The following is a 27,649-nucleotide window of genomic DNA, read 5'->3' as shown; positions in this document are numbered from 1 at the left end:
ACATGCTCTTTACTACTAAAAATCTCTGCAGGAAATGAGCATTGTCAGCCGTTCTTACATGAGCCCTGAAATTGTCTCACTGACCTGAGTGATGAAACCATCTACCACTGTCCTCATTGCAACCAGGACCTGAGTCACGGCCTCCCCAGAGGCTGCCGGGTGGGCAGGCCATTGTAGTGGCTTCCAGGGGCCACAGAGTTCAGTACGATGCATAAGGACCCTAGGAACCTGCCTCATCTCTGCTACCCTGCCGCGCGCACTGGCTGGGTCCGTCTCACTCTGAGTCCGTCTCACTCAAGTCTTTGGCCCAGCAGGAGACAGATGATCTACCAGATGTGCTTTCTGGGAGGCAGGTCTCTCCAGAAATTGAGGGGCTACAACCAAGGAGGAGGAAACTGAGGCATGACTTTCCGAAAGGAGAATGGATTCCAGACAGGGGAAAATGACCCTGGTCTCCACAGCTCCACCTCAGACAGGACTGAAGCAAGGAGGCCTGAGAAGAAGAGGCAGACCACTCCTGGACCTTCTTCCAAATACTCTCGCTCCTTTCTCACTGCTACTCCCAGCGCAGATCTGCCACCTTCTCAGCTGCACCAGGCCAGCTGCCTCAGAAACACTAAAGCTTGCTTCTCCGTGCTGCGTTCACGCCATCTTTAAAAGTGTCAACTCCCAAGGACCATCTCTGACCCCCTGGTCATTGCTCTGCCCTTGGCTTCCGTCACTGTGCCCTGTGTGTGGTGAATAAGTGAATGAATGGATAGATGGCTGCTTGCTTGGATAGATTTCCTTTAGTATAAATTCACACTCCCAGGCTGCTCCTCGGAGGCAAGGATTCTGAAGCTTTGTCTGACATACTTTGGACATGCTGCAAGATGGACATCATGCTTGGGAGGGGGGAGGGACAGCGCAGGAGAGGAAGACCCTCGATAAGGTGAACTGATTCAGTCACTGGGGTAATGGGGCTAGGTGTGTTGGAGATGGTGAGATTGGCACAGGACAGAGCAGAGTTTAGGGCTGTTGTACACAGGGTCGCTAGGAGTCGCAGGTGACTCGATGGCACATAACAAGAACAATGCATTGAAAAGGCACACGGTTCAAATCGACCAGGCTGCTCTATGTGAGAATGATGGGACGTCTCCTCCTGTGTGATTTCTGTCTCTGAAAACCCACTGGATGGTCAGCTAGGAGTCATCTCTAACTTGAAAGTACACAACAACAATGCACGGGAAGCTCTGGCGGCCTAGAGGGAGTCGCACTGCTAACGCAAAGGCAGGCAGTTCGAATCCACCAGCTGCTCCATGGGGAAAAATGACGGGCAATTTCCTACCATGCACGTTTTAGCCTCAGAAAAACCACTGGGGAGTCAGTTATGAGTTGGGCTTATAACACAACACAACAACATACAAGGAATTCTCAACACTCAGCACCTCCTCAGAAGAGCTGACTTACTCACCAGAGAAGCAGCCCTGGCAGCACAACAGTTACAACAGTTAGCATGTGACTGCTAATCAAAAGGTCGGCAGTTCAAACCCCAGAGCCATTCCTAGGAAAAAGGCCTGCTAGTCACTCTCATCAATACACACGGCCTAGGAAACGCCACGGGGCCGCCCAGCTGTGTCCTGTGGGGTCCCTGCGGTGGGGACCCACTCAGTACACAACAGCAGCCCACACTGAGCATCTCTGTGCTGTGCGGGTTGGAATCCACTCGAGTGTGGCGGGTTTGGCTGTGGGTGTTGTGTGGCCCTGTGCCGCCAGCTGGGAAGGCCGGGAGGACAAACGCCTGTGTCAGTCAGGCTGCAGGCGCTCCAGGCCTCATGGGAACTGAAGACGCGCGGGAGCCGAGTGCTATTATTCTGAGCCGATGAGTCTCATCCCTCCCCAACTCTGAGCGCAGTGACCTCTTGGCAGCCTGAAATCAGTCACAGTGGAACAAGTACATCACAGTCAGAAAGGGCCACACATCGGGGCTCCGCTGGTTTGGACTTCACGCTCCCTGGAGAGCTGGTGCTTAAGCCAGGATAACAGTGAACCCCCATAAACAGCACGTTAGCATGTGAGAAGCATCAGAGTCAGTGCTGACGGGGACTCAGGCCGGAAGGGAACCTTCCTGGAAACCACTCGGGAAGTTTGGGGGAAACTGTAGGGTGTTGCCCACTGCTGTGACTGCTGTGTGTGCCACTGAGTTTGAACCGGTCCACAGCTGACCCCACAGGGTTTTTAGAGGGGTTTTAGAGGCTGTGTGTGGAACAAGAGAAGACTGCCCATCTCTCCCCGGTGGTGGATCCAAACCTGGCACCTTTGAGTGGAGCACAGCTCCTTGCCTCTAGTCTCAAGAGAGGAACCAGAGGCCCCCTGGTCCACTGGGACGGACAGGCTTCCTCAGTCGCTGCGGCCTCTCTATCCCCTTCTCCTCCTCTGTCTCAGGCCCGCCCTCCTGGAGAGTGCCGAGAACTTCACTGTGCTCATCAAGAACAATATCGACTTCCCCGGCCACAACTACACCACGTAAGTACCCAGCAGGCCCGGCCAGAGAAGGAATCACCCCGACACCCGGCAGCAACACTGCCTTTGTTACCACAACGTCTGTGGGCTGGGAATCTGAGAACGCCTTTGCTGGGTCGTGGAGGCTCTAGATTTCTCAGGTGGCAGTCATGCCATCCAAAGGGCTGCCGTCATCTCCAGGCACCCTCACGTGGTGGCTGGAAGTGGGGATCAGTCCTTCACCACACAGGCCTCTCCCAATGGCCACCTGCACATCCCACAACATGACGGCCACATGGCAGCTGGCTGCCCCCGGAGTGATTCGGAAGAGGCAGCACAAGCAATGGAGAGACCACACGAGACCATGCACACATGTCATCCAACAACACTGGTTTCATTGTTCACAATGTGGCAACATTCTCATTCTTTCCATTCTGGTTGTTCCACTTCTGTTAATTCAGTTTCCCCGCCTCCTCTCGCATCTGCATTCTAGGGTCTGTTGACCATTTGGTCTCAGGAATGATAGTGTTAATTTCATGAGCCAATCTGTTCTTTAGTTGGAAGGTGAACTGGAGAGTGGTTTCAGTTCAAATTTGAAAGACTATCTAGGGGCGGTAATCTCAGCAGTTCCTCCAGTGTCAACTGGTCCAGTGTATCTGGCCTTTTTAAAGAGACGATACAGTCTCTTCTCACCTTTCCCAGAGGTGATATGCCATCGCTTCCTCCCGCCTTGGAATGATGCAGGAGAGGACTGTGGGACTGTGTAGGTGTGGGACTCTCAGGAGGGGGGACCACTGGGGGCTTCCTGGAGCCCGGATGCACACTGGATTGCTGCTATGAAGAGAAGTATCCCACCTTCCAACAGAGATGTTTGTGCACTTGTGGGTTTGGTGTTTTTTTTTCCTTGCAGGAGAAACATCTTGCCAGGTTTTAACATCTCTTGCACCTTTAACAAGACTCTGAATCCACAATGTCCCATTTTCCGACTGGGAGATATCTTCCGAGAAACAGGAGATAACTTTTCAGATGTGGCAATCAAGGTCAGTTGTGCCTTCGGATGGCGGATCATAAACACGTGTGGTGGTGTCCGGCCGCCTCTGACCGCGTGATGAGGAGGCGGCCTCATTATCAGCACCCTGTGAGGGAGGGGTCAGGGGAGCCTCATCTCTCTCATCAATTCTCACACCAATTTTCCCTTCCACTGTACTCTCTCTCTCTGCCACACACAACTCACGGACCACACTTACAGTTCTAAAGTTTCGTAGGGAAGTAACAGATTCCAGCTTCAGATCAACAGGCTCAGATACAGCCCTTCACTCAAGACTGCCTGTTATCTGCCGTGCCTGTAGGCAGCTCGCTCTCTCTGACGCTTAGTCCCTCGGCCTGGCTTCTGCCCTATGTGGGCAAGGGCTACCAAGCTTTAAGTTCTGCTGATAAACACCTGACTCCACCAGTCAGCCTTGGCCCAGAAACACCCAGCTCTGGCTCCCTGGGGCAGTGGTGGTGGAGGCTCCTCACTCCACCAGCAAGCCTCTGGCTAACAGACACTGCTTTCTCCTTCCTTGAGCTGGAAAGCCCACCACGCCATCTTCTGCCAGCCTCCTGGCTCCTAATTTTGTTGCTGCCTTTTCTCTGCCTCTGGCTCTTGCCATCTCTCATTGTCTTTGATATTACAGGTCTCTGTCTCCTGAATCATGCAGGCTCCCAGCAAAGGAATCCTGGGTCCAAAGAATGAAGTATACTCCCATTTTTTTCTTCTTCTTAGTGGCCAGGAGGTCTCCCTTTCTGCCTCAAGACGGCTCATTTTAAGACTAACAGGATGGCAAAGCTGACCAATTTTCTTATTAGGGTCCCATATATCTTATTTTCAAGCACTTTGCTTACATTAATAGCAAGCTACCTCACCTGCATGGCTCCACCAAGTTCACCTGGAAGAAGATACAAACACTATAGCTAGAATTCACTGACACAGGGATGGACAGTGCCAAGTGGGTCTTCCTGACAGGGTTCGCACTGGTACAAGCGTCTCACACACGTGTGCATGGTGCCAAGGACTTTACTTCATGACCTCATCTAGTCCCACAAAAGCCCTGTGAGTGATATCAAACACACTCACTGCCATAAAACTGGAACTGACTCACAGCGGACCGTCTAGCACGTTTTCAGAGGCTAGAATCACACAGGAGGAGATTGTCCATTGTTCTTCTGCAGAGTCGCTGGTGGATATGAACCGCCAGAGAGGTGCAGCTTTGGGGTTCCCAGTACAGCTGCCTGCAGACTAGACCACCGGAGCTCCCTAAGAGTGAGAAACTCGGTGTATTACTTTTCTTGGCTTTTCTCTAACAAAATAGGAAAAGCTTTTTTCAAAACAAAGGTGTGTTTTGTCTGTTCTGGAGGCTGGGAGCCGAACCCGCTCGCTGGTGGTGCTGATTCCTGCTGAGGCTCTGAGAGTCCCTGCCGTGTGCCTCCTCCTTGCTTCTGGGGACTCCTGCTAATTCCTGTTCTTCAGCTTGCAGCTGTGTCTGCCTCCAATCATCTGCAGCTCATCTTTTTTTTGTCTCCCTGTCTCTCTATATCTTGTCTTTTATAGAGTCAGTCATTTAGAATGAGGTCTCAGCCTACACTAGTGGAATCTCATTTTAACCTTCGTGAGAACATCTTCAAAGACCGTACTTCCAAATAAGGTCACACTCACAGCACCAGGGTTAGGACTCCTACATATTTTTACGCGAGCAAGGGGGTGGGGACACACTTTAACCTGTAACAAGTGGGTTAGGGATAGCTGAGGGTCAAGCATGGTCTGGAGCTGGGTCTCGGAGCATGGTGAGCACTTATTTAGAAAGATAGGTGAGAAGCACATTTATTTGGGAGAAAGGGCAAGGGTTAAGACTTAAGAAGTGTGAAATGTATTTAGGGATAAGTGTAGACAGTTTGGCATAAGAGCTTTATCTAACGATGTGTTAGGAAAAAGAGCAGAAAAGCTACATCACGGAAGACCGTGCAGATTGCAGTCTAACACGGCCAGCCTTTATCTCCGGTGGGGCTGTTAACGATGTTTGATTACAGGGAGTGGTTTGGTGAGCAGTGTATTCTAGGAGGATAACTCCAGCGACAGCATGTCCCATATGGCAGGAGGAGCAGGGAGCCGGGTTGATGATGGTTGCATAATATTTGTATAAGTTAGATAGTACTTCATATATGGCTTCCAAATATTTACTAAGCCTGTCCTTCTACAAGTCAAATCTTTCCTTCCACACGCCCACCCCTGTTGTTGTTAAGTGGTGTTGAGTCAGAAGCGACTCATAGCGACCCTATGAACGAAAGACCTAGACACTTACATAGCTTCCATCATTTCCCCAAGTTCACAGGGTTTCTGGAGGCAAGCTATTTTTGAAGTGGATGCCCCTCCTGCTTCCAAGCATTTTAATCGGGGAGCTCCACCAAACACTGTCCACCATGGGTAACCATTATTGCATTGGACACATCAGGGTCACAGAGTTCAGCATCACAGCAACCACGAGTTACCACTGTGAGCTAGTGGACAGACCAGGGCTATACAACCTAGAAAAACGTTTGACCAAAACCAATTAAAAACAGGGCTGAGGGCGGCAGATTAGAGTTGCCCACCTTTGGCTTGGTAGCATCACTCTCTGTCCACTAGACCAACTGATCTCTCTCTATGCTGTTGTTAAGTGCCATCAAGTCGGAGGTAGAAAACCCAACATGGAGAACTGGCTGGTAGCTGTGTGATCCCACGTCTCAGGGCACTTAGTGACCACTTGTTTGCCTTCTCCAGGGTGGAATCATGGGCATTGAGATCTACTGGGACTGCAATCTGGACAAGTGGTTCCATCACTGCAGACCTAAGTACAGCTTCCGTCGCCTTGACGACAAAACCACCAATGAGTCCCTGTACCCTGGCTACAACTTCAGGTAACTGGGCCCCGCAGCTCAGGGTCCAGCCAGCGGCAGGCCTGTGGGGCCTCCAGGGGTCGGTGTAAAAGCCTCAGGACTCAGTGAAACTAGGCATCGGTTCCCAAGGCAACAAGATGACCCCAAGAGACTTCCTCTAGGAAATAGGCCATGGCTGGATTTTTGTGCCATTTTTTTCCTCTTTAATTATTACACAGAGAAGCACACTTTGTACTTGATAAAAGTTTGGAAACTCGAGGATCACAGTTGCTGTTGTCAGATAGTGTCGGGTTGGTCCCCACTCCCAGGGAGTACATGCTCAGCAGAACGAGACCCTGCCCCGGCCAGCACCATGTCCACAATCCTTGCTGCTCTGGCCTGCTGCTGCGAGCGTGCTGTCAACCCGGGAGGCCTCCTCTGTTTCACTGACCCTCTATTTACCAGGCATGATGTCCTTCTCCAGGGATTAGTTCTTCCTGAAATATATTCAAAGCATGACTGTCCCTTTTCCAAAGTAGATCTGTTTGTCCTTCCGGCCATTATGCTATTGTCAATACTCTTTGCCAACACCATAAATCAAAGGCTTAAGTTCTTCTTCAGCCTTCCAGCTTTCATATGCATATGAAGTGATCGCAAATAGCATGGCCTGATCAAGAATACCTTAGTCCTCAAAGTTACATCATTGCTCTTTAAAACCTAACTCCTTTACAGCAGGGGGGAAAAGCATAGAGAAAAGTCTAAGAATTGCCCATTGTTGCTCCATCCTGAGATAGTCCATGTTTGGGTCACTCTGAGGAACAGCTATACTTGTGTCTTCAGTAAATGTGTATCCTGCACCCACACGAATCACACGTGACTTGATGGCACTTAGCAATGACAACTCGAGCCTTTCCAGAGAGCTCAGGTGGCAGGTCTGAAAGGAGCTGCACTGCTCCCCCAGAGGCAGGGCCTCTCTGCCAGTTCAAATCAACCAGCGGTCAGCAGGAGAAAGACGGGGACCCTGGACACAGCCATGGACACTGGCTGGAGCTCAGCCAAGACCAGGCTTCAACTGAATGGCAACCAGCTAACAGTCGAGCTGATACACATTTCTGAAGAGCCCTGGTGGCACGGCAGTTAAAGTGTCCATCTGCTAACAAAGAGTGCAGTTGACAGAGCCCCCAGTCACCCCGCTGAGAAAATGAGGCTGTCTGCATCTACAAATGCACAGCCTAGAGCCATGAGGGGCCTGCTCTGCCCTGTCCGGTGGGGTCAGAAGGAGCTCTGCAGTAGTGGGTCCACGTACTGTTCTCACACGTGCAGCTGGCCTAACTACTCCAGGCGGCCTCTCCCCGCCCACACGTGCGCCAATGCTCCTTGACACTTTGCTGGATCTGTGCTAACTGCACCCCCAGCCAGTGCTACACTTCCCACTACCAAGGGTAAAGTCTCCACCAGGCACACTCCTCCCCTCCCCACTCCGCCCTGGCAGCCTTTGATGCACTCTGGCCTCTCGATAGTCATCTGTCCTCATCCTCTAAAAGAGAGATCATCACATATTCTTTACATGTGCTCGTGTTTTTAGACCTGCAGTGTTTCAAACGCTGGGACATAAAACTTAACTACTTTTCATGAAAACTTGTGTTATTTCACAATGCTGGGCCCCCACTCAGCCTGGCAACAACTGACTGGAACTGAGTGTCTGTGGTCCTTTTAGAAAGAAGGTGCAGTTTGCCACAGTCCTCACCACTCCTTACTGCCTTATGCCTGGTCTGCATCAGTCCTTTTTGCTACTTGCCTGGTCCAGTAGGGATCTGGGTTAGAGGCCTTCAACTTAAAGACTGCTTTGATCAAGGCACAAAAGGCTTTTTACCTCATCTGGCTGAGTCGCGTGTCATGCAGGGCCCTGAAAGCAGCTCCTAGTTTTCGGTAAGGCTTTCTTTGCTCATCCCTGCGGCTCTGTTGAATAGGTTGATGGCCATTAGCAAGAAGAAAAGACAGGATCAGTGGTCCCCTGACGCCCTCCCAGCTGCTCTCCTAGCCGTCAGCAGATGCATGCAGGGCAATGTACTGTTCCAAAATCAGCAAGGCTCTTGGACTCGCTGAGCTAAGCCTAAGAATATCTGCTCCTGAAGCGATTTGAGCCTTCCACAGGACTGAGGTGGTCGCAACAGTACATTATTTAGAACAAAGTGTTAGTGTACTTGTCTTTTAGAATGGGCACACGAAGAAATATTTAGCCAAAAAGAAACCCTTGAGATCTAATGTGGAAATGGACAAGCTGTTTTCAAATCCTAGCCAAGGTCACTGAGTAGGAACCCATCAGCCAGGTATATGAGGGTTGAACGGCCACAGAACTTTCCAAAACGTAGGGAACTGTTAATGGTCCATCACAGCAAAGAGCCCTGGTGGTACAACAATTCACTTGGCTGTTAATCAGAAGGTCAGTGGGCCCCTGGAGACCTGCTTGCATAAACAGCACAGCCTAGTAGACGTGATGGTGCAGGACTCCTCTGCCACGTGCGTCGCTGTGGGTCAAGGGGGCTTGATGGCACCCAACAACAACAATCACTTTACGGAATGTTGTCCTTTACAGGAAGACCCAGGGCTGAATGGCCCTGTTCAGTGAGCATTTGATTCTGTTCATCTGGACCACGTGTAAATGGGGCAGGCCCACGTACAACCCACAGGGCCTCCCTCATCAGAAGGGGGGTGTACGCAAAAGAACAAGCTTGGACAGAGTCTGGTGGTTCTCAAAGTCGGTCCACAGACCAGCGCATCAGAATCACCCTGTAACTTTGCTGAGAAGCAGCTTCCTAGGAATATCCCGGACCTCTGAGGACACCGTTTAGGACAAGGTCTCGGACTTTGCTTTCTGAACAGGCTTCTCATGTGGCTCTTGCTCTCAGTTTAAGAACCACTGGATGAGACCCTGACTACAGAAATTCAAGGCCTTACCGTCCAGCATAAACCCTCCCAGACAAGCCATCCTACACAGGCCTGGATGAACGGATGCATGCATGCCTGGGTGGACACAGCAGGAAGGTTAGCAGGCAAATGTGTTAACTGCTTGCATTACCCAGGAACACACAGAGAGTGCCAACCCAGGATGCTGAGTGGTGACATATGATTGTGCTGTGGTATTCTGCTCGTCACAAAGTTCAACACAGAATTCTCAGGTGGCCCTGCAATTCCCTCTTGGGTGTATATTCCTAAGGCTTGAAATCAAGGACTCAAACTTGCCTGTAAGTTTCTCCAGCATTATTCACAATGATTAAAAAAGGTGGGCACATTTTGCAAGTGTCTCATCAAGATGAACGAATAGAGTCCTTCAATAGATGAATGTTGCTGTTGTTATGTGCTTGCGACTCATAGCGACCCTGAAACCTGCTCAGTCGTGTGCCAACCTTATAGCCTCTGACACACCTCCCTCCATTACCTCAGTCACCACCGAATCAATCCGTCTCATCGAGGGTCTTCCTCTCCTGTGCTGCCCCTCCACCCTCCCAAGCATGACGTCCCTCTCCAAGGACCTGTCCATCCCACCTTGCAACATGTCCAAAGTATGTCAGACAAAGCCTCAGAATCTTTGCCTCCACGGAGCAGCCTGGCTTCACCCTCTCCAGGACAAACCTGTTTGTTTTCCTTGCAGCCCATCATGTATTCGACACTCTTCTCCAGCACCACAGCTCAAAGGCATCAATCCTCTTTAGATAAACAGAATGTGAGGCGTATTTAGCCATCAGAAGGAATGAAGTTCTCATACAGGCGCCAAAGTGACTAGACAGTAAAACATACTCATTGGGAGACTCACTCACTGTCCTTCTGCTGTCCAGTCAGAGGCTACGCACAGCTGAACCTCCCTTGAGTTCCAAGGCTCTACATCGTGATGGAGAGGCCTGCCGACCTTTCCTCTACAGAGCAGGAGGTGGACCGGAGCCAGCAGAAGGCGTGTGGCCTTAGGGTAGCAGGGCAGCTCCGTATGGGTGACCAGAGCTCCAGAAAAGAAAGACATCACAAGATGCCTTTGATAGAAATAACTAGAACAGGCAGGTGCACGGAGGTAGATGCATTGTTACCAACAGTGGAGGGGAACGGGAGGCTGGTGCTTAATGGGCTCTGGGCTTTTGCTGGGGGTCATGGAGTGTGTCCACCCGTATCGCTGAGGGTCTTCCTCTCCCATTGACTCTTTAACAAGTAGGATGTCCTTCTCTGGGGACTGATATTTTACCACCCCTCCCCACACATGAAACCGAACATCCCAAATCCCTCAGCAGAGCAGGAGAAAGAACTATCTGGAAATAGAAATCACCCGAGATCCAAAGTCACCTGACAGATCAGGCATTGAAATGCCTGGGAACGTCCAAGCCGTCTCAACGGCACATTGGGGTGGTTTGTACAAAGCAGCAGCTTGAGATGCCCTGTGTTTCACGAGGGTACCTGTTTCCTCTCTGCACATCTGAAGATAAATTGTAAACTAATAACTCAAAAAACTGAAAACACCTTCATCTAAAAACAGCAGCCCAAAGGTGGGGAGAGGAAGACTAACACATTTTACGAGGACACAGTTTAAGCAAGTGCTGTTACACCGAGGCACTTGGTGGTGCAGCGCAAGCACGCAGCTGCTGGCCACAAGGCTGGTGATTCGAAGTCACCAGGTCCTCCGGGGGAAAAGGACGTGGCAGTCTGTAAGGTCTACAAAGACCTTCAGCCTTGAGCCCATGGGGCAGTCATGCTACATTCTGCAGGATCACCATCAGGAATACACTTGATGGCAACAGACTGAAAACCAGCTTATTACACCATCTGACCTGACTCCAGCTCTAGGGAGCTCTGCACACATTTGGGGTGGTGACTGAGGTGCTTAGAAGCCCCTGGGGAGTACAATAGTTAAGGTTCGCCTTCTATTCTAGAAACCAAACTTTTTTTTCTTTCTTGATCTACAATTCACAGAACATAAAATGAAGCATTTTAAAGTAAACAATTCGGTGGTGTTTAATCCGTCCACAGCATTGTGAAATCACTCTGTCACTTCCACCAAGCAGTTACACCCTCCCCTCCCACCAAAGCTGTCCCCCCCTCCCCACCTCCACAAGGGAGACTCAGATTTCTGGGAGTTGTTTTTAAAAGTCTCTGCTTGTTGTTATTTCTCTGCTTCTAGCTCAGAAACTGTTCGTTTTGGCCTTAAACTAGAAGCCACTTCTCTTGATTTTCGCTGAGTAGCAAAGGAGAAGCACAGCTGATATGATCAAGTGGCTGTTGGCCTCAGGGGTCACGAGGGCAGAGGATGGGTTAGGGCGGTGCCTTCCAGGTGCCAGCTCCAGCAGGGTGAGGCAGTGACGGGGTGCTGGCCCAGCTCCTGTGCTGGGGTTTCCACTCATGCAATGATAGCAAGTACAGGAAGATTTTTATAAACACGGACCCTTTTTGTCTCACAGATACGCCAAGTACTATAAGGAGTCAGGTATTGAAAAGCGCACGCTGATAAAAGTCTTTGGGATCCGTTTTGACATCCTGGTGTTCGGCTCAGTAAGTGTCTGCTCCCAGCCCCTGGCATTTCCATTCCTGCCTGTGGGAAACCAATTTGCTCAGTACTTTCACTCAGATCACAATAAAAAATAAAATTAAAACATTCTGAGGCTTGGAAAACAAAGAAAAGAGAGGACATGATTCTAAAAGTTTGTAAACAACAGAGCCTCATTTGGCCTGACTCAGGAGACACGCCTTTTCCTGGGGACTGTGGGGCATTCCAGCCAGCGGCCTCTCCTCTCTGACAGGTGCCTGCTGCACACGGATGGGAATCCCATCACATAAACGCTCCCTTTCTGTTTCCAGGGAGGAAAATTCGACATCATCCAGCTGCTTGTCTACATTGGATCAACTCTCTCCTATTTTGGCTTGGTAAGGATCTCTTAAGTTTTACTCAAACGATATGGCAAAAAGAAATGTCAGTTATTTCCGCAGCACAGAGAGGGATGTGTTGGGAACATCCGCTGAGTGAGAAGAGTCAGGCACAAAAGGATCAGCAGTGCATGATCCCACCTGCAGGAAATACCCTCAAGAGGCAAACGTGTAGAGACTATGGTTTGGGGGGGCAGTGGTGGCAGCTGCATGGTGTGCTGGGTAAAGCCAATGTCACCAGGCTGTACACGCAGAGTGAACGGCTGCAGTGGCAGGTCTGGTGACGTGTGCATGTGTTCACCCACGCGCGATTATGGAGATCCCAGCCGCCGAGCGGGGGCGGCTCCCGGAGCGTGGTGCTCCTGTGGTTCTCTGCAGGCCACCTTCTTCATCGACTTCCTCATCAGCACCTTCTCGAGCCAGTGCTGCCGGACGCGCGTCTACCCCTGCTGCAGGTGCTGCGAGGAGTGGTGCGGGGTGAACGAGTACTACCACCGCAAGAAGTGTGAGACCGTGGTGGAGCCCAGCCGGGTAAGCACCCCAGGGCACTGGCCCAGCCCTAGATCAGGGGGGCCTGTTAACACAGGGCTCGGAGGGCATTGTGCCAAGGCAGGGTCTAGGGAAGGCAGACGCTTCTGACCCAGGACACGTTCAAACGGCACAGCCAATGAGAAAGCAGACTGTGAAAGCAAGCGGCAAGTGGGAATGCTTCCCTCGACCCATCCCACAGCAGCCTGCACTTGAGCCTCCAGGGAGGACCTGGGACCCACGCTGGTCACTGCAGCCCAGATTCTAACAGTGGAGAGACAGCACCTCCCCAGAGAATCACCAACTGCAGACTAAGCATTCGATTGGGAACCCAAAGGCTGGCGGTTCAAACACACCAGCTGCTCCACAGCAGAAAGCTGAGGCCCTCAGCTCTCACAGAGATGCCTCAGAAACCCTATGGGGTGGACCTGCTCTGTCCTGCAGGGCTGTGAGCAGAATGGCCTCGACAGCAGGCGGTGCTGGCTCACCAAATGGGGCTGGTCACCCTTCTACGCGTTAACTCCTCTCTTAGCTCATAAACCCACAGCAGGTGTGACGAGCGTCCCCGGAGCCCTGGGGGTGCAGTGCAGTCTGTGGTTAAGCATTGGATACCAACTGAAAGATGAACTCTGTTCTCTGAGTTAGCACCGGTCCAGGGGTCCAGTGGGGCTGGGCTTCCGCTCCCTGTTCTCCCAGGGGAGCCAGGCCTTGTCGCTAGAGCTCGCAGACCTGTGAGCTCACGGAACTGCCCACGGTGCTTCTCAGACAGGACTGTACGCAGGAGGCGGCGGCTCACGTTCCCGTCAGTGGCTGAGTACTGTGCACCACCAGACCCACGCCCACACTGCTGTCCACAGACCCTGAACCGTGGCACCAGGTGTCTGAGGCTATAAATCTTGAAGGGAGCAAACAGCCTCACCTCCCTCCAGCAGAGGCTCATGGATTCAAAGAGTGTGCCAGTTATAAGCTGAAGGTTTGCGGACACCCTACACCAAACATGTCTCTCCATTATCCCAACAGCCCACGTTCACATGGGGGTTCAGTGTCACAATTTTTTAATTCTTGCATAATTTTAAACTTTTCACAATTGTCTTGCACGCTCAACTGACGTGGCGTGGTGTCAACATAACTTCTCTATGCCCTGGGAATCAAGACGGCCCATGAGACTCACAATTCCAACTCACTCTTCACTGCAGCTCCCAGGGGCCAACCCTCCCTGCCAGAGGCCAGCCTCTGCTTCCAAAGGCCCACAGGGTTGCTGTCCCCTTGCCTCCTGTCGACCCCCTTCACCCGGGAGCACTGCTGCTGGTCTGCTTTCCCAGCAAGTGCATGCGTGATTTACAGTCCATTGTCCATGGATTTTCAATTTCAAGTAAAAGTTCATCTTGGCAGCTAAAAATCATCACTACTTTCCAGTCCTAGATGGGACGGAATTGAGCAAATCCGTCATTACGTTGCCACTGTATGTCTTCGTTGAGCTATGCAGTCCAGGGAACAGGGTGAAGAAGTGCAGGCAGGAAGGAAGGAGCAACAGAGAGAGGAGGCGTTTAGGCTGGCAGCTGGGTAGGCTCCGAATCACCAAGTTAAGGGGATCCACCAGTCTACTTTCTGGGTAATTTGTTTTTTAGTCCACAAATGCTCTTTTTAAAAAACCCTATATTATTTAAAAAATGACGGTATACTGGGTCCCATTTCTGATTTAGCTTTAGGCTTAGAAATGACTCCTTCCTGGTGACTGAAAGCTTAGGGTTGCTAGGTTCCAAGTCCGTCATTTGGTGCGTAGGAGTAACGGCTGTCTTTAGGTATATCCCTGTGAATCAGGATGTGCTGGTCTCTGTCATCTCCTGCCACACGGATAAACTTCTTCACTGCCTTTTTCCTCCTAGAGATTAAAGTACGTGTCCTTCGTGGATGAGCCTTACATCAGGAAGGTGGACCAGCAGCTCCTTGGGGAGAGCCTGCAGAACACCAAGGGGGAAGTAATCCAGGTAAGTATTTTCCAAGGGAGCCCTGGTGGCCTGCTCCCTACGGATGGGGGCTGTGGCCCCAAACGCCACACCTCTCTGGTGCTTCAGACCCAGCAGGGACTCTGCAGAAGGAAGAAGGAAAATGTCCTCTGTGTTGTTGTTGTCGTCGTCACTGATTGCTTTTGAGTCGAGCACAACTCATAGCGACCCTCTGAACAAAAGGCCTGAAGCCCCTCTACAACTATCAATATTGATCAAAGTTCACAGAGTTTCCAGAGGCATGTTGGAGTTGATGCCACTTCTGCTTCCAACAGCCTCAGAATCCCAGCTACCAGCCGGTTTCCACTCGTGGAAGGTAATACCCAGACTGGCCAGCAGAGGGGGGCTGGAGGGAGGGAAAGCATGGAACTAAAGCTTCAAGCTTTGCTGTCCAGTGGCGATCTGCTTCTGAAACATCGGCCACGGAAAACACCCAGTTCTACTCTAAGACAGACGGGGTCACCCGTGAGTTGGGCTCAGCTGCTGGCTTGGTTAGGTGCTGGACACAATAGACCTGCACTAGACCACCAACTAACGGCTGGTGGTTCCAATCTCGTCTGCGGTCCCATGAAAAGAAAGACTTGACAGTTCTGCGAAGATCACAGCCAAGTAGAGGTCTTGGGTCAGGTCCTTCAAAATGTGACATGCACTTATCAGCTCTGTAAAACAGAAATAATGACGGCGCTACCTTCTGAGGTCTTAGAATGCTTACCTGAGGCCGGGCTAGCTGGCTCCGCATTAGCATACGCCAGGTACACACAGAGTCCTCGTGGTGCGTTGGTTAAAGCATTTGGCTGCTAACTAAACCCAGAGGGAGGGGGGTGTGGGCCCACCAGCCACTCCAGGGAGAAAGGGGAAGCAGTAGTTGAAGAGTTCTGCCTTGGACACCCCACGGGGAAGTTCCACTCCGTGCTGTGGGGTCACTGCGAGCCGGAATCCACGCGATGGCAGCCAGTTTGGTTTTCCGCTGGGGGCTGGTACATACAAAGCATTAATAAGTGATAAGTGGCACAAAGAATGTAAAATTAGATGTAGCATCAAAATTAATCCCAAAAGGAAGGGATTTAGAACCCTGGAGATTGTCATTGTTGACAGTTTTGGAAACGACTTTTTCAGAGACCTCCGGTGGACTTCACAGAGCTGTCCAGGCTGCCCCCGTCTTTCCAAGAGCCGCCCTCAGCACCCCTGCAGCCTGGCGAGATGCAGCTGCTTGGGGAAGAGGTGCCCAGGTCGGAGGGCAGCCCCTCCTGGTGCCAGTGCGGTAAATGCCGCCCCTCCCAGCTCTCCAACAAGACGTCCAGGTGCCTGGAAGAGCTGTGCTGTCGGCAACGGCCTGGGGCCTGCATCACCACGTCGGCCGCCTTTCAGCAGCTCGTCCTGTCCAGGAGCTCGCTGCAGTTCCTCCTGCTCTACCAGGAGCCCCTGCTGGCGCTGGAGACCGAAGAGGCCACCAGCCGGCTGCGCCACTGCGCCTACCGCTGCTACACCGGCTGGCGCTTCGGCTCCCGGGAGGTGGCCGACTTCGCCATCGTGCCCAGCTGCTGCCGCTGGAGGATCCGGACGGAGTTCCCCAGGAGCGAAGGCCACTACAGCGGCTTCAAGAGTCCTTGCTGAGGGCCTGGGGCGACAGTCACTTTCATGACACCGTCAAAGGGCTCGGGCCAACCCTTCAGGCAAAGGGAAACTGCTTTCCAGATCGCCAACTCTCCCGGTGACCCAACAGACAGGCCTCCAAGCTTTCCATTTCCGTCTGCGCTCTGTCCCTGGCAGTCCTGTGGCCCTTGGGCTGTGGCCTCGGTCCTTCCCTGTCTCCTTATCACCAGGCCAGCTTGCCCACAGGGATCTTGTGGGGACAAATTCAGACAGTCGACGTGTACGCGGACTTTCTTGTTAATACTAAAAGCGGGGCTGTGAACTATTTCATCCCAGTTCCACCCCCGTGCTGAGAATTTGCTTTTTCACCCCAGATACGCTGAATTAGAATGTACATTTTAACAAGATCCCTGGGTGTTTTTTATAGATCTCGCTAAAATGTAGATTCTGCTATCAGTATTTCTGGGCTGGAACTGGAGTGAACCGGTGTGAAGCAGCTAGTTAAAAGCACTGGACAAATGCAAAGCATCCCGTACGTAATAAGCCGGGACAGTGATGGACTGAGAACTTGCCCTGGGCCCTGCGTGGAGGACGTGCAGAATTTGGACGATCGCAGTTCTATGTCATGTGGGCCCCAGACCAGCGGTATATATCTCAACAGTGCCAGTGACGCGGTGACAGGCTCAGGGCCTCGGTCCTGGCAGTGTCTACTGTTGGACCTTGGAAGCCAGCCACCCCATGAGAAGCTTGGTGACCTGGAGGCGGCCCTGCTGTGAGGAAGCCCAAGCGACCACGTGGAGAGGAGAAATGCCCGAGCAGCTGTTCAGAGTAGCCACGCCCGGTCAGCAGGCGCAGGGAGCACAGACGCCTTCGCTGACCAGCTTCTGCCAACATGAGTGCAGACGCCCCAAGAGGGAAGCGCCCAGCCACCCCGAAATGCTGTAAGCTCTACACGTGGGGTTGGTGTGACACCCAGGAGGGAGGACAAGCCTCATCTGTGGGGACACAGTCCCCTTTACTCTTACCGCCCTGGTCTGAGCCTGCAGGGGGCCTGCTCATTCCCGGAGCCCCTCCGAGGCCTGCGTTTCTAGGTGGCTGTTCTAGAAGGACTGACAGCCGGCCATACCATACACCTCGCCAGACCCGCTACCCAGTACAATGCAGTGCACATCACGCGTCCATGGGAGGGCTGACCATGCGGCCAGAACCTGACAAGGAGGAAGCCTTTCAGAAGCGCTCAGGCGGTTTGGTGGTGGAATTCTCACCTTCCCTGCTGGATGGAGACCTGGGTTCAAGCCAGGGCACCTCATGCAGATCGACCCATCTGTAGGGGATTACATGCTGCTGTTACGTTCAGCAGGCTTCATCAAAATTTCTAAACTCAGGACTATGAGAAAGGCCTGATGATCTACTTCCAGGAACCCGACCGACCAGGAGAGCCCTGTGGATCCACGCCAGACTGACGCCCTAGCCTGTCCTCTCCCGGGGGGACGGTGCAAGCTTGGACAGCATTTCATCCTGTGCGCACAGCTGCTTGGACTCTCCCGGACACGTGCAGGCCCAACAGCAGCTGTTCTGACACACGCCTCTAGCGGCCGGTGCTCGGCAGCCAGGCAGAGTTGGTGCAGGCTGGACACCTGCTTAAAAAGGAGCCCATATGCGAACCTTTGCCATCCTTACTGGCGCAGTGGTACCGACATAGGTCCAACATGGCAGAGACTGTGAGGCTGCCAAGGACCGGGCAGGTTTCGTCCTCTTGTACAAGGTGAGCTCGGAGTCATAGCCGACTGGACAGCACCTAACAACACCACAAATCAACTGCTTCTTGTTGTTGTTAGGTGTGGTCGAGTCAACTGTGACTCAGAGCGATCCTATGAGCAGTTTGAACCCTGCTCTGTCCAGAGCCAATGTCACCATCTCTGACCCACCTCCCCCCATGACCCCAGTCACTGTGTCAATCCACTTATCCAGAGTCCTTCTCTCCTGCACCGACCCTCCCCGCTTCCAAGAACAATGTCCTTCCCTAAAGACTGGTCCTTCCTGGCCACAGCCCAAAGGATGCGAGATGGAGTTTCCAAATCCTCAACTTCAGGGAGCATCCTGGCTTCCCCTTCTCCAGGACAGACCCGTTGTGTTAACAGTCCATGTTCACTACTCTTCTCAGCACCACAGCTCAGAGCACTGATCCTCCGGTCATGGGCAGCTGCCATGTGTTGTGATTTCAGTGATAGATACGGGTCTGGATCTACGTTTGAACAGCCTCCTTAAAGAAGAGTTTATACCACTGTCCAATGCTATCTCTGACAGAAGACCTGTGGCCTTTCTTTAACATAAACTAAGATCCATCATGTTGATCTTGGGACATGTAAAAAGTATCACTGGTTTATTAAACACAAAAACAAATGATCAGAAACACTCAACTTCATTTATGTAAAACTGGGATAAAAAGCCTTTTTGTAATAAAAAAAGTAGTTATTAAACCAGGAATTTGAGAGAAAAGGAAAAAAAACAAACAAACAAAAAAAAAAAAAACCAACCCTTTTTTGTGACCCAAGATGTTTTTCTGAGTTTCAACTTAAGAATCAAGTTAATTAGGTCAGAATGAACTTCCATTTTTACTATATTTTGGAGATATTTTTGAAAACTGGCTGATATCTGACTTCTTGGGAATGGAAACTATTGAGCCCAAAAATTGGCTGTAATTTCTGAGTTTCTCTTCTGCTGGCCTCTGAGCCTCTACACCCTCTTTCTTGGTGCCTTACTCCTAGTGTGCTCCAGTCACGGCGTTGAGCTGCAACTGGCCTCAGAATGTGACATGGTAACCACCGACCCCTGGCTCTCCCTGCTGGCCCTCCCTCCCCGGGGACACAGTGGGTGGGAGGTGCTGGGCTGTTTTAGCCGCAAGCTCAGAGCTACCAGCAGCAAAGTGGAGCACATTTCTTTTTATTTTAGTCTACTGCAGAAAATCACATCGCCATCAGAGGCATGCAAGTGAGAAGCCCCTTGGCCAGGCTGATTTCTGGTACCTCAAGCCATTTCTCTATTATGGTAACCACACAGGATTCATTGCCTCATCACTGTCTCAGAAGAAAACGGATCTTCTGTCTTATATCACTAGCTGATTTCATAAAGACCTGGTAATGGGTTAGCCTTTCACTCTTCAAGGGGACCATTTTTAAAAGCTCTTCCTACTTCTAACTCAGCAATATAGAAGTCTCCGCTTGTTTTGGGGGTAAAAGGGAGGAAATTGTGGACAGTTCATGTTTGTTTACATCTTCCCTCCCCTTTATTTCCTTTGCAGGCCCTTAATCGCAGTTCACTCATTGGCACTTTCATTTAACATTCAGAAAGTTTGGACAGACCTTGTTCAACTGCTTGCTCTCTCAACTTTCTTAGCATAGACTACTTTCCAGATGACCCATGAGTTACGAATCGCGCTCATTCAGGCGTTCACTGGGGATTAAGACTAGACAGAGCTTTTGTTCTCGGGGAGGGTGAGGAGCTGGGCATTCGTCAAATAACTCAAACAAATGTCAACCGGTGACAGGTACAATATGAAGAAGAGAAAGCATCTTGTATCAGGAGGGTCTGATCTACCGGGGAGGGGAGGGCAGAGAAGTTCATCCCTAGGAAGGCATCCTTTAGCTGAACTCTGAGGAGCAAGCACGAGTTACTGAGGCGAAGATGGAAAAGGTAGAGGCATACACAAAGAGCATGGGCCGTGAAAACAGCATGTGCAAAGGTCCTGGGGCTGAAAGAGCACAGCAGGCTTGCAGGACATAAAGAAGACTTAACACTTTACCAGAAAGAACGAAAGGACATGGGGTGGGAGGCAGGACTAGACCCAGCAGTCCATGCTCCCTCTTGCCAGCAAGTCAGCTTGACAAGTTGAGTCCAACTCACACTATGTCGATGAGGATTTTCTCTTTATTTAAGAATACTGGGTTGCTTGAAGGCTTTTAACCAGGAGCCTTGTAATTATACTGAAGGTCACTCTGATCACTGTATATGGGGAAAGACCTGGGAGCAGAGGTAGATATGGTTTTCATTTTCATTCTGGCCTCTCCTGACTCCATGAAACATGCAGCAAAGTGAACTGACTGCCTTTTTCTCTTCCTTCTGGGGAGGAATGAAAAGACAGGTGGCAACAGGAGAGAAAGGAGGAAGGCTTTGTGTGCCTTGCTTTTTAGACTGTTCTCTGTCCCGGGCTGGTGGGAGAGAGACCTCTTGTTGAGCTCCTCGTCTTGTCCAGGGTGGGGTGTACTGAACCTCGAGGTGAAGGCTGCTCAACAGTCCAGTGAGATGCCAGTATCAGGCTGAAAACTAAAGCCGGATGCCATGTGATGCCATCTGCTGATGCGGCTGTACAAGGACTAACATGGGGCCCCTTGGGCTGAGGCACATGTCATCAACTGAAGCCTCACCCGATTCCCCTTCCTCAGAAGCAGGAACTCAAGTCAGTCACCATTCCTGAAAACCCCCAAGGTCTCCCAACTCAATTCCTTCCACTGCATTTTGGAAAAGATTCAGATGGCATTATCTTCTTTCCCTTTTACTGGGCTTTTTTGGTTTTCCATTCTTACGAGGGTTATGAGTCATGTTTTCCAAATAAATGATGACCTATGAAGAGATCTGTATGTCCAACTTCCTAAGTGTTTTTATCGACCATCACATGAGTCTTTGTCTTCAGGAAGTGGGAAAGTAAGTAACTCATGCTAAGGGACTGGTTTAACCAAGTCATTTCCATACTTGACAGGCTTGCATAAGCCCCAGCTCAGAAATGCAAAAAGGTACAGCGGGGAAGAAGCTGACCCTGGAAACCGACCTGCCGGGTTCAAACCCTGGCTCTGCCACTTACCAGCTGAATAAGCCCAGGCAGTTTACATACTTGTTTGCACCAAGGGTCATTTGGAGCATGGCGTGTTCCATGTATGTGAGGCGTCCAGCACGCTGTCTGGCACAGAGTTAAGTCCAGGGTAAATGCTAACTGTTCCTCTGCAGGAGATCTGGTGCTGTGGGACGCTCCACTGCTAACCACGCCGTCGACAGTGACTGGAACCTACCAGCTGCTTCACAGGAGAAAGATGCAGCTTTAAGGAAATCCTTCCATTCAGATCTGCAGCCTCAGGAAGCCGACCTGACAACAAGCTGGACACGACAACACTGACGGGGTCTCACACACTTCCTTGTCTTCCAGTGCATGCAGAAGCTATGTCTACACTAAACTGGGCATTATAAAAAAGTTTGACATCTTGTTGAGAATGACCAAAATGTGACACGGGGACATGAAGAGAGCACGTGGCGTTGGTGAAACAGTGCTGACGGACTGCTCACGGCGGGGTGGCCACCAACGGTCAGAATCTGTGAAGCACGATCAAGCGAGGCATGCCACATATTAAATCAACTTCAGGTGTCCTCCTCACAGAGGTGAAATGCAACTCAGACACAAACAAAAGGGAAGTCATCACCTTTCTGCCCTCCACACCACCCAACCGTGCTCTTCAAGAACTCCTAGACTAAAGCGACTATAAGCTATCACCTCTCCCCAGCAACAATAGCAAAGTTCAACAGGCCTGCAAACAACAAATGCTGGAGAGGGTGTGGAGAGACTGAACTCCTATCTACTGCTGGTGGCTGTGTAAAATGGTACAGCCACTGTGAAAGGCTGGCTGGCACTTTCTCAAAACACTGGAAATAGACATACCATTTGACCTTACAATTACACTACTGGGAATAAACCCTCAAGAAACCAGAGCCACGACTCAAACAGATGTATGTATGTTCATGTTTATTGCTGCATTATCCATAATAGCAAAGAGGTAGAAGCAAGGTAACTGCTCAACAGCAAATGAATGGATAGGAAAACTATGGTACGTTCATACACTGGAATACTACGCAGCACTGAAAAATAATGAACTCATAAAGCACTACACAACATGAGGGAGCCTTGAGAACATTATGCCGAGTGAAATACCTCAGTCACAAAATGATAAATACTATATAATACTGCTGTTATAAGACAGACAGGGTGGAGGCAGAGAATGGGAAAAGTGTGGGTAGAAAAGAAACACTGCAGTAGAATAGATGAGGGAAGAACTGTCTGAAAGGAATATATGATTAGGCATTATACATATGACAATAATCTTGAGTAAGGGGTGCATTGCTGGATGGGCTGGGGGAGGGCAGAGGAGAGGGAGGAAAGAAAATGTGCAGCAACAGAAATAGGAAAAAATGACAAACTTTTTTTAAAAAAAAGTTAATGGAGGAGAGGAAAATATGTAACAATAAATGAATGAAAATCCAACTTTTCTGTAAACTTTCTTTACAATCACAATAAAATTAATGGTTTTTTAAAAAAAAGAACTCCTCAACAAACAGCAGAGAGGAATACCCTCAGAACAACCATCCAGTCAAGATCCAAAGGGCAGCGCTGGCTGAGCCAGGGAGAGCCCTTAGAGGGCATCAAGAGTTCGGGAAGGACAAATGGAGATGGGAGACACAGGGACCAAATGGGAAGTGTGCAGTTACAATATGGGACTGCACTCAGTGCAAGGAAACAAAATGCACAAGAATTGCTGCATGGAAAATGAATTTGTCCTTTTATTCAAACCATAATAAAAAGTTATTGGGTGGGGGGTGGAGAAGAGAAGAAAGGCAAGACTGAGCTCAGTGAGCCGCACCACCTTCCCTGAGACACAGAGACAGTGTCAAAAGTGCACTGTCCTTTCTGTTACAGCCGGGCTTTCCCTCAGTCAGTACGTAGCGAGCACCTGGCTCTGTGTGAGGGGCCCACGGGCCAGGTCCCAGCCCCAGGTCCCCCTGACTACGGTCTTACTTGGAAACAGGGTCTCTGAAGATGTCATCAGTTAACCTGAGGTCACGCTGGAAGTGACACAGAAGGGAATGGAGGCAGAAGAGAAGGCATGGATCTGCATGCCAAGGAATGGCATGGGTCATCAGGAACCTCACAGGGTGGTAGAGTGGCCGGGAACGGAGGCTCTGTCAGAGGCCCAGAGAAGCCCACTCTGCCCACGCCGTGATTGTGGACTCGGGCCTCCAGGAGTCTGGGACGATACAGCCTAATGTTCTAAACCACTCTGTTTGTCACAATTTGATAAGGACACAAACCGCTGTTCATGTTCCCCATGTTCTCTCTACACATAACAGGGTTTTATCTCTAAAAAATATTCCATGGATATTCGTCAGCACCGTCAGGGAATTGGGAGAACAATATTTGCAAGGAAGAAAGTATAAATGAGTGGTCAGACCTCCCACTTTCCCCTAAAAACCCACGGCTCTTTGTGCGTTCTAACTGACCGACACCCTACAGGACAGAGTGGAACCACCCCGTCGGCTTCCCAGATCTTTATGGGAGCAGAGTGCCTCACCTTTCTGCTGACGAGCAGCTGGTGGGTCAAACTGCCAGCCTGCGGCTCAGGAGCCCAGCACCAGATCGCCGAGCCCCGTGGCTGGTGGACACGATCTTACATGTGGCTTTCCTGTGGTGGCATTCAAAGCACTGACCTTGCCACTCCTCAGGTCATTTTGTACTACACAGTGAAAACAGGTCTACCTGTAACTTGAGGTAGAGCATGCACAGAGCCTGGGCCTGTGTCCTGTCCTGGCAGTGAGGACTGCCCGATGCAGACCTGGCGTCAGCCTCTGCTTGCTCATGGTCTCCTGCGCTCGCTCTTTGTTGCTGGGACAGTCCCTGAGGGGCTCAGGAGGATACCTGCAGACAGCCAGGCCATGTAGCCGGGTAAGTTCTGTGACCATCCCTGCCAGCTGAAGGCTGCTGAATGTACAACAGGGTCCCCTCTCAGGGAGCTGTCACAGGCCCCCTGAGGGCACACCAGTGCATCTGCAGGAGGCAGGGTGGGCTGGGGAGGCTTCTCCAGCGGAACAGATCCAAACACCAATGGAAGGAGAAAGGGGCCAAGGCCAAGTGGGCAGGTCACTGGTGGAAGAACAGAGCCTGCGACAGGGAGGGAGGCTCTCGAGAACAGTCATTCCCCTGGGTTCCGCTAGATCGTGCTGGTACACCAGAAATACAAGTACACCACAGCTTTACCAAACACAGATTTATCCTCCACAGTTCAGAAGACTCAACAACTCACTGCCCAGAATCAGCACCTGCTCATAGCTGACCTCCAGCAGCTTTCCAGAGCAGAGACTAAGTCACGTGGGAGGAGAAGGCCATCCTTCTCCCTTGTGAGACTCGAACTGCCTGCTTTTGGGCAGTGCAACGTCCTACCCGCTGGTTTGCATTCAGGCCGCAGCTCTGCAGGAAGCCTCTCCGGATGTGCTAGAGGAAGGTGCCTGTCACCAATCCCCCCAGTGCAGGGACCCTGGGTCCAGAGGACACTGCCCTCCCAGCCTTTCCTTCTCGGCGGCACTGCAGTCCCTCGCTTCTCCACTGGATTCTTGAAATAGCTTTCTTTCCAGAGAGAGACAGACTCAGGACACAGCGTAATCCTGTCGCTGTGTCCTGCTGAGTTAACTCAGTGTTGCCCTTCCCACCCCACTGCTGCAGTTCGGTGCTGTGGGGTGGCCCCAGACCCTCGGCCCCATCCTCCTCTTTTTTGCTGACACGCTCTAGCAGAGTCAGCTACTTGGGAGTTGTGCTGCCAACCCAAAGGTAAAGTGGTGGCTCTCCGGCAGTTCAAATCCACCCAGTGGCTCTGGGTGAATTTCTAGAGAAATTCACAGGCTCATCAACCCAATGCAGGCAGGACTAAGGGGCACTTGCACGCATCCCCTATGTTGGGCAATAAATAAGGAAGCGTGCAGAAGAAACAACACCATAGAGATTGGGGTTTACAACATAAAAGACAAGTACATCACATCACAGAGTGGAAAATAAATACACAGTAGGAATCTGCCAAGTTGACACGTATTTTGAGGGGGACACAATTCAATCCATAACATTCACCTGTACACATCTATACTTAGAAAATAAGCAAACGGATGAGTGCTGTGCAAAGGGATTGATGGTCTGATATGCTCCCCTCTCAATAGCACTTAAATGCAATTGGAAAAGCAAACCCCTTTGTATGAGAAGCTCATCAATACAAGAGGCACTGGGCTTTGAACAATGAGCCGTGAGTTCTCCAAGCCCTCATCTGTATCTGAGTATCTGTAAAGGAGAGGCTGGTGCACATGGCCTCTAAGGCACACACTAACTGGACGTGTCATCGGGAAACACTGCTGAGACACCATGTCTGTAATGTCTGCTACAGTGGAAGGCCAAAGGGGACCCACAGGAGACGGGCTGACAGTGTTTAAACAGGCTCAGTGGACAGGCAGAAACCACGCGATGGCGCAGGACGTGGCAGCACAAGGTTCCTGTAGTTGGAGTCGGCTCGATGGCCACTGACCAGAGGAGGGACTTTTAATCAGCTGCTTCACCTGTAAAATGAGGTCAGTGTTTCGTGGCATTTAGCTAATACAAAATGCCTGCGCATCGCCTGCTAAGGGACGATGAATGTGTGCCAGCTAAAATCGGAGGCCTTTCTGGCCCAGTGGACCGAGCTCCTGCCCACCTCTCAGGGCCTGGGCGCGTGTCCTCTCTCTCCTGCTCACACGCTCTGCTCAGTACCCTTCATCCTGGCCTTCTCATGGTTTCTGCACCATACCAGCTCTTTCCTACCTCAGGACCTTTGCACTAGCTGTATTCGCTGCCTGGTAGACGCGTGTCCAGACTTTCAGAGAGCTGGCTCCATCCTCACAGCGAGGTCTCAGCTCAAATCTATTTCCGTAGAAGGGGCTTCCCTTGAATTGACAGATACAGACAGAACTGACCACCGACCCGAAAATGCATCTTCTTTCCGGGCCCAAGTGGAACATTCATCGGAAAGACATGCGCTAGATCACGTAGCCACACAACACATTCCAAAGGTCAGGATCATCGTTCTCCAGCCACACTTCACTGAAATTAGAAATCAATCTTTCAAAGGTGGATCTTTCTAAAAACGTGGAAACTAAACAAAAATATGGTTAACAGACTTAGAAATATTGACGATAATGCAAACACTGCATGTCAAAATCTGTCAGACTCAACGAAGCAGTATTTTAAAGGGAAGTGACCACCATATAGTTACCAGGGAGCAAGAAAGGGCAAAAACTACAGTGTCATCCAAGTCACAATAAGAAGTTAAAAAAAAAAAAGAGGAGGAGCAAACGGGAAACATACGGACTGAAGTGTAGGCTCACATGATTTCTGAGGGCTGAAACCCCCTTTTATTTATCTTTAGCTTTAATATTGGAATACAAGCACAAGGTACACGGACCTCTTGGATCCCTCTCTCTGAAAAGAACTAAGTAAATAAAATAAATAGTAAGTATTCATTCAACTGAAAAAGAAGAGAGAGAGTGAAAGCTCAAAGCAGCAAGCAAAGCTGAATAACAAGGCAGAGGTCAAAGAAAGTGAGACTAGTCACAAAGGTAAAAGGAGAGCCTTAAGAGGACAGATGAGATACAAGTCATGCCATGAAGGTGTCTAAGGAAAAGGGAAACAATACACAGAACAAAGTCACAGCACCGCTGCAGTCACCACAATCTGTGAATGTAGTAAGACTCTATCAGTCAGCACATGCTTATCAACGGTACCGCTTGTCCTCACTTCCCCCCTTTTTATTTTTTTGTACTGTTTGTTTCCTATAATATAAACCAGGCTGTTTGTTCACTGATAAACCAAGAACAGACACAGTAACAATAACAGCAGAAAAGACAGAGGCAGGAGAGTCAGGCCTGAGTAGCTGCTTGGTGAACACACCACCTCATTTCTCAAATCAGCCTCCTCAGTGAGGTCAGATACGCTCTTCCCAGCACAGATGTTTTGGTTTATCTTCCACAGGTTTCCCAGTTATGAGCACAGATTGCAAATGAATCTCGGCAGATAGGATCTGCTGATGTCCGTGGGACTGTGTTACTGCACCTTCGTTATTTCTGGAAGCCACAGTCCTACATCTCACAGCTGTGCACACATCTTGGGAGTGAGGGACAAAGAGACACTGCAAAAATGAGTGGACGTGTCCAATGATGGAAGTCTTCATTTCAAGAACAAGAGACCCACCATCAGCACCAAGAGGCTGGTTCCCAGGAGGTCACACATGTCTGCATCTTCCCACCTTCTCTTTTAACCAATTCTGACACCAACCATCCTGCCCTTAACACTCTCTACCGCTCTACTGTGTAACAATTCCTTGTAAAGGCCTCACAGACTAGGTCACCACTGTTGTTGCTGTGTA

At 50.6% G+C, this 27,649-nt stretch overlaps 1 protein-coding gene across 1 annotated transcript in view; it reads left to right on the top strand.

The window, feature by feature from the left end:
- Positions 1-16,421, top strand: part of P2RX7 (purinergic receptor P2X, ligand-gated ion channel, 7) — a 48,906-nt gene extending 32,485 nt beyond the window's left edge. The window contains exons 6-13 of the mRNA XM_006894715.1: positions 2,425-2,505; positions 3,392-3,521; positions 6,278-6,414; positions 11,811-11,901; positions 12,208-12,273; positions 12,652-12,804; positions 14,688-14,789; positions 15,924-16,421. Of these exons, the coding sequence (XP_006894777.1) occupies positions 2,425-2,505; positions 3,392-3,521; positions 6,278-6,414; positions 11,811-11,901; positions 12,208-12,273; positions 12,652-12,804; positions 14,688-14,789; positions 15,924-16,421 (1,258 nt within the window). The remainder of the gene's footprint in view (positions 1-2,424; positions 2,506-3,391; positions 3,522-6,277; positions 6,415-11,810; positions 11,902-12,207; positions 12,274-12,651; positions 12,805-14,687; positions 14,790-15,923) is intronic.
- The last annotated feature ends 11,228 nt before the right edge of the window (positions 16,422-27,649 follow it).

Source organism: Elephantulus edwardii, unplaced genomic scaffold (genome assembly GCF_000299155.1).
Source record: "Elephantulus edwardii isolate Elephantulus edwardi_28Jun2011 unplaced genomic scaffold, EleEdw1.0 scaffold00148, whole genome shotgun sequence".
Classification (NCBI taxonomy): domain Eukaryota; kingdom Metazoa; phylum Chordata; class Mammalia; order Macroscelidea; family Macroscelididae; genus Elephantulus; species Elephantulus edwardii.
This window is presented reverse-complemented; position numbering and strand designations above follow the sequence as displayed.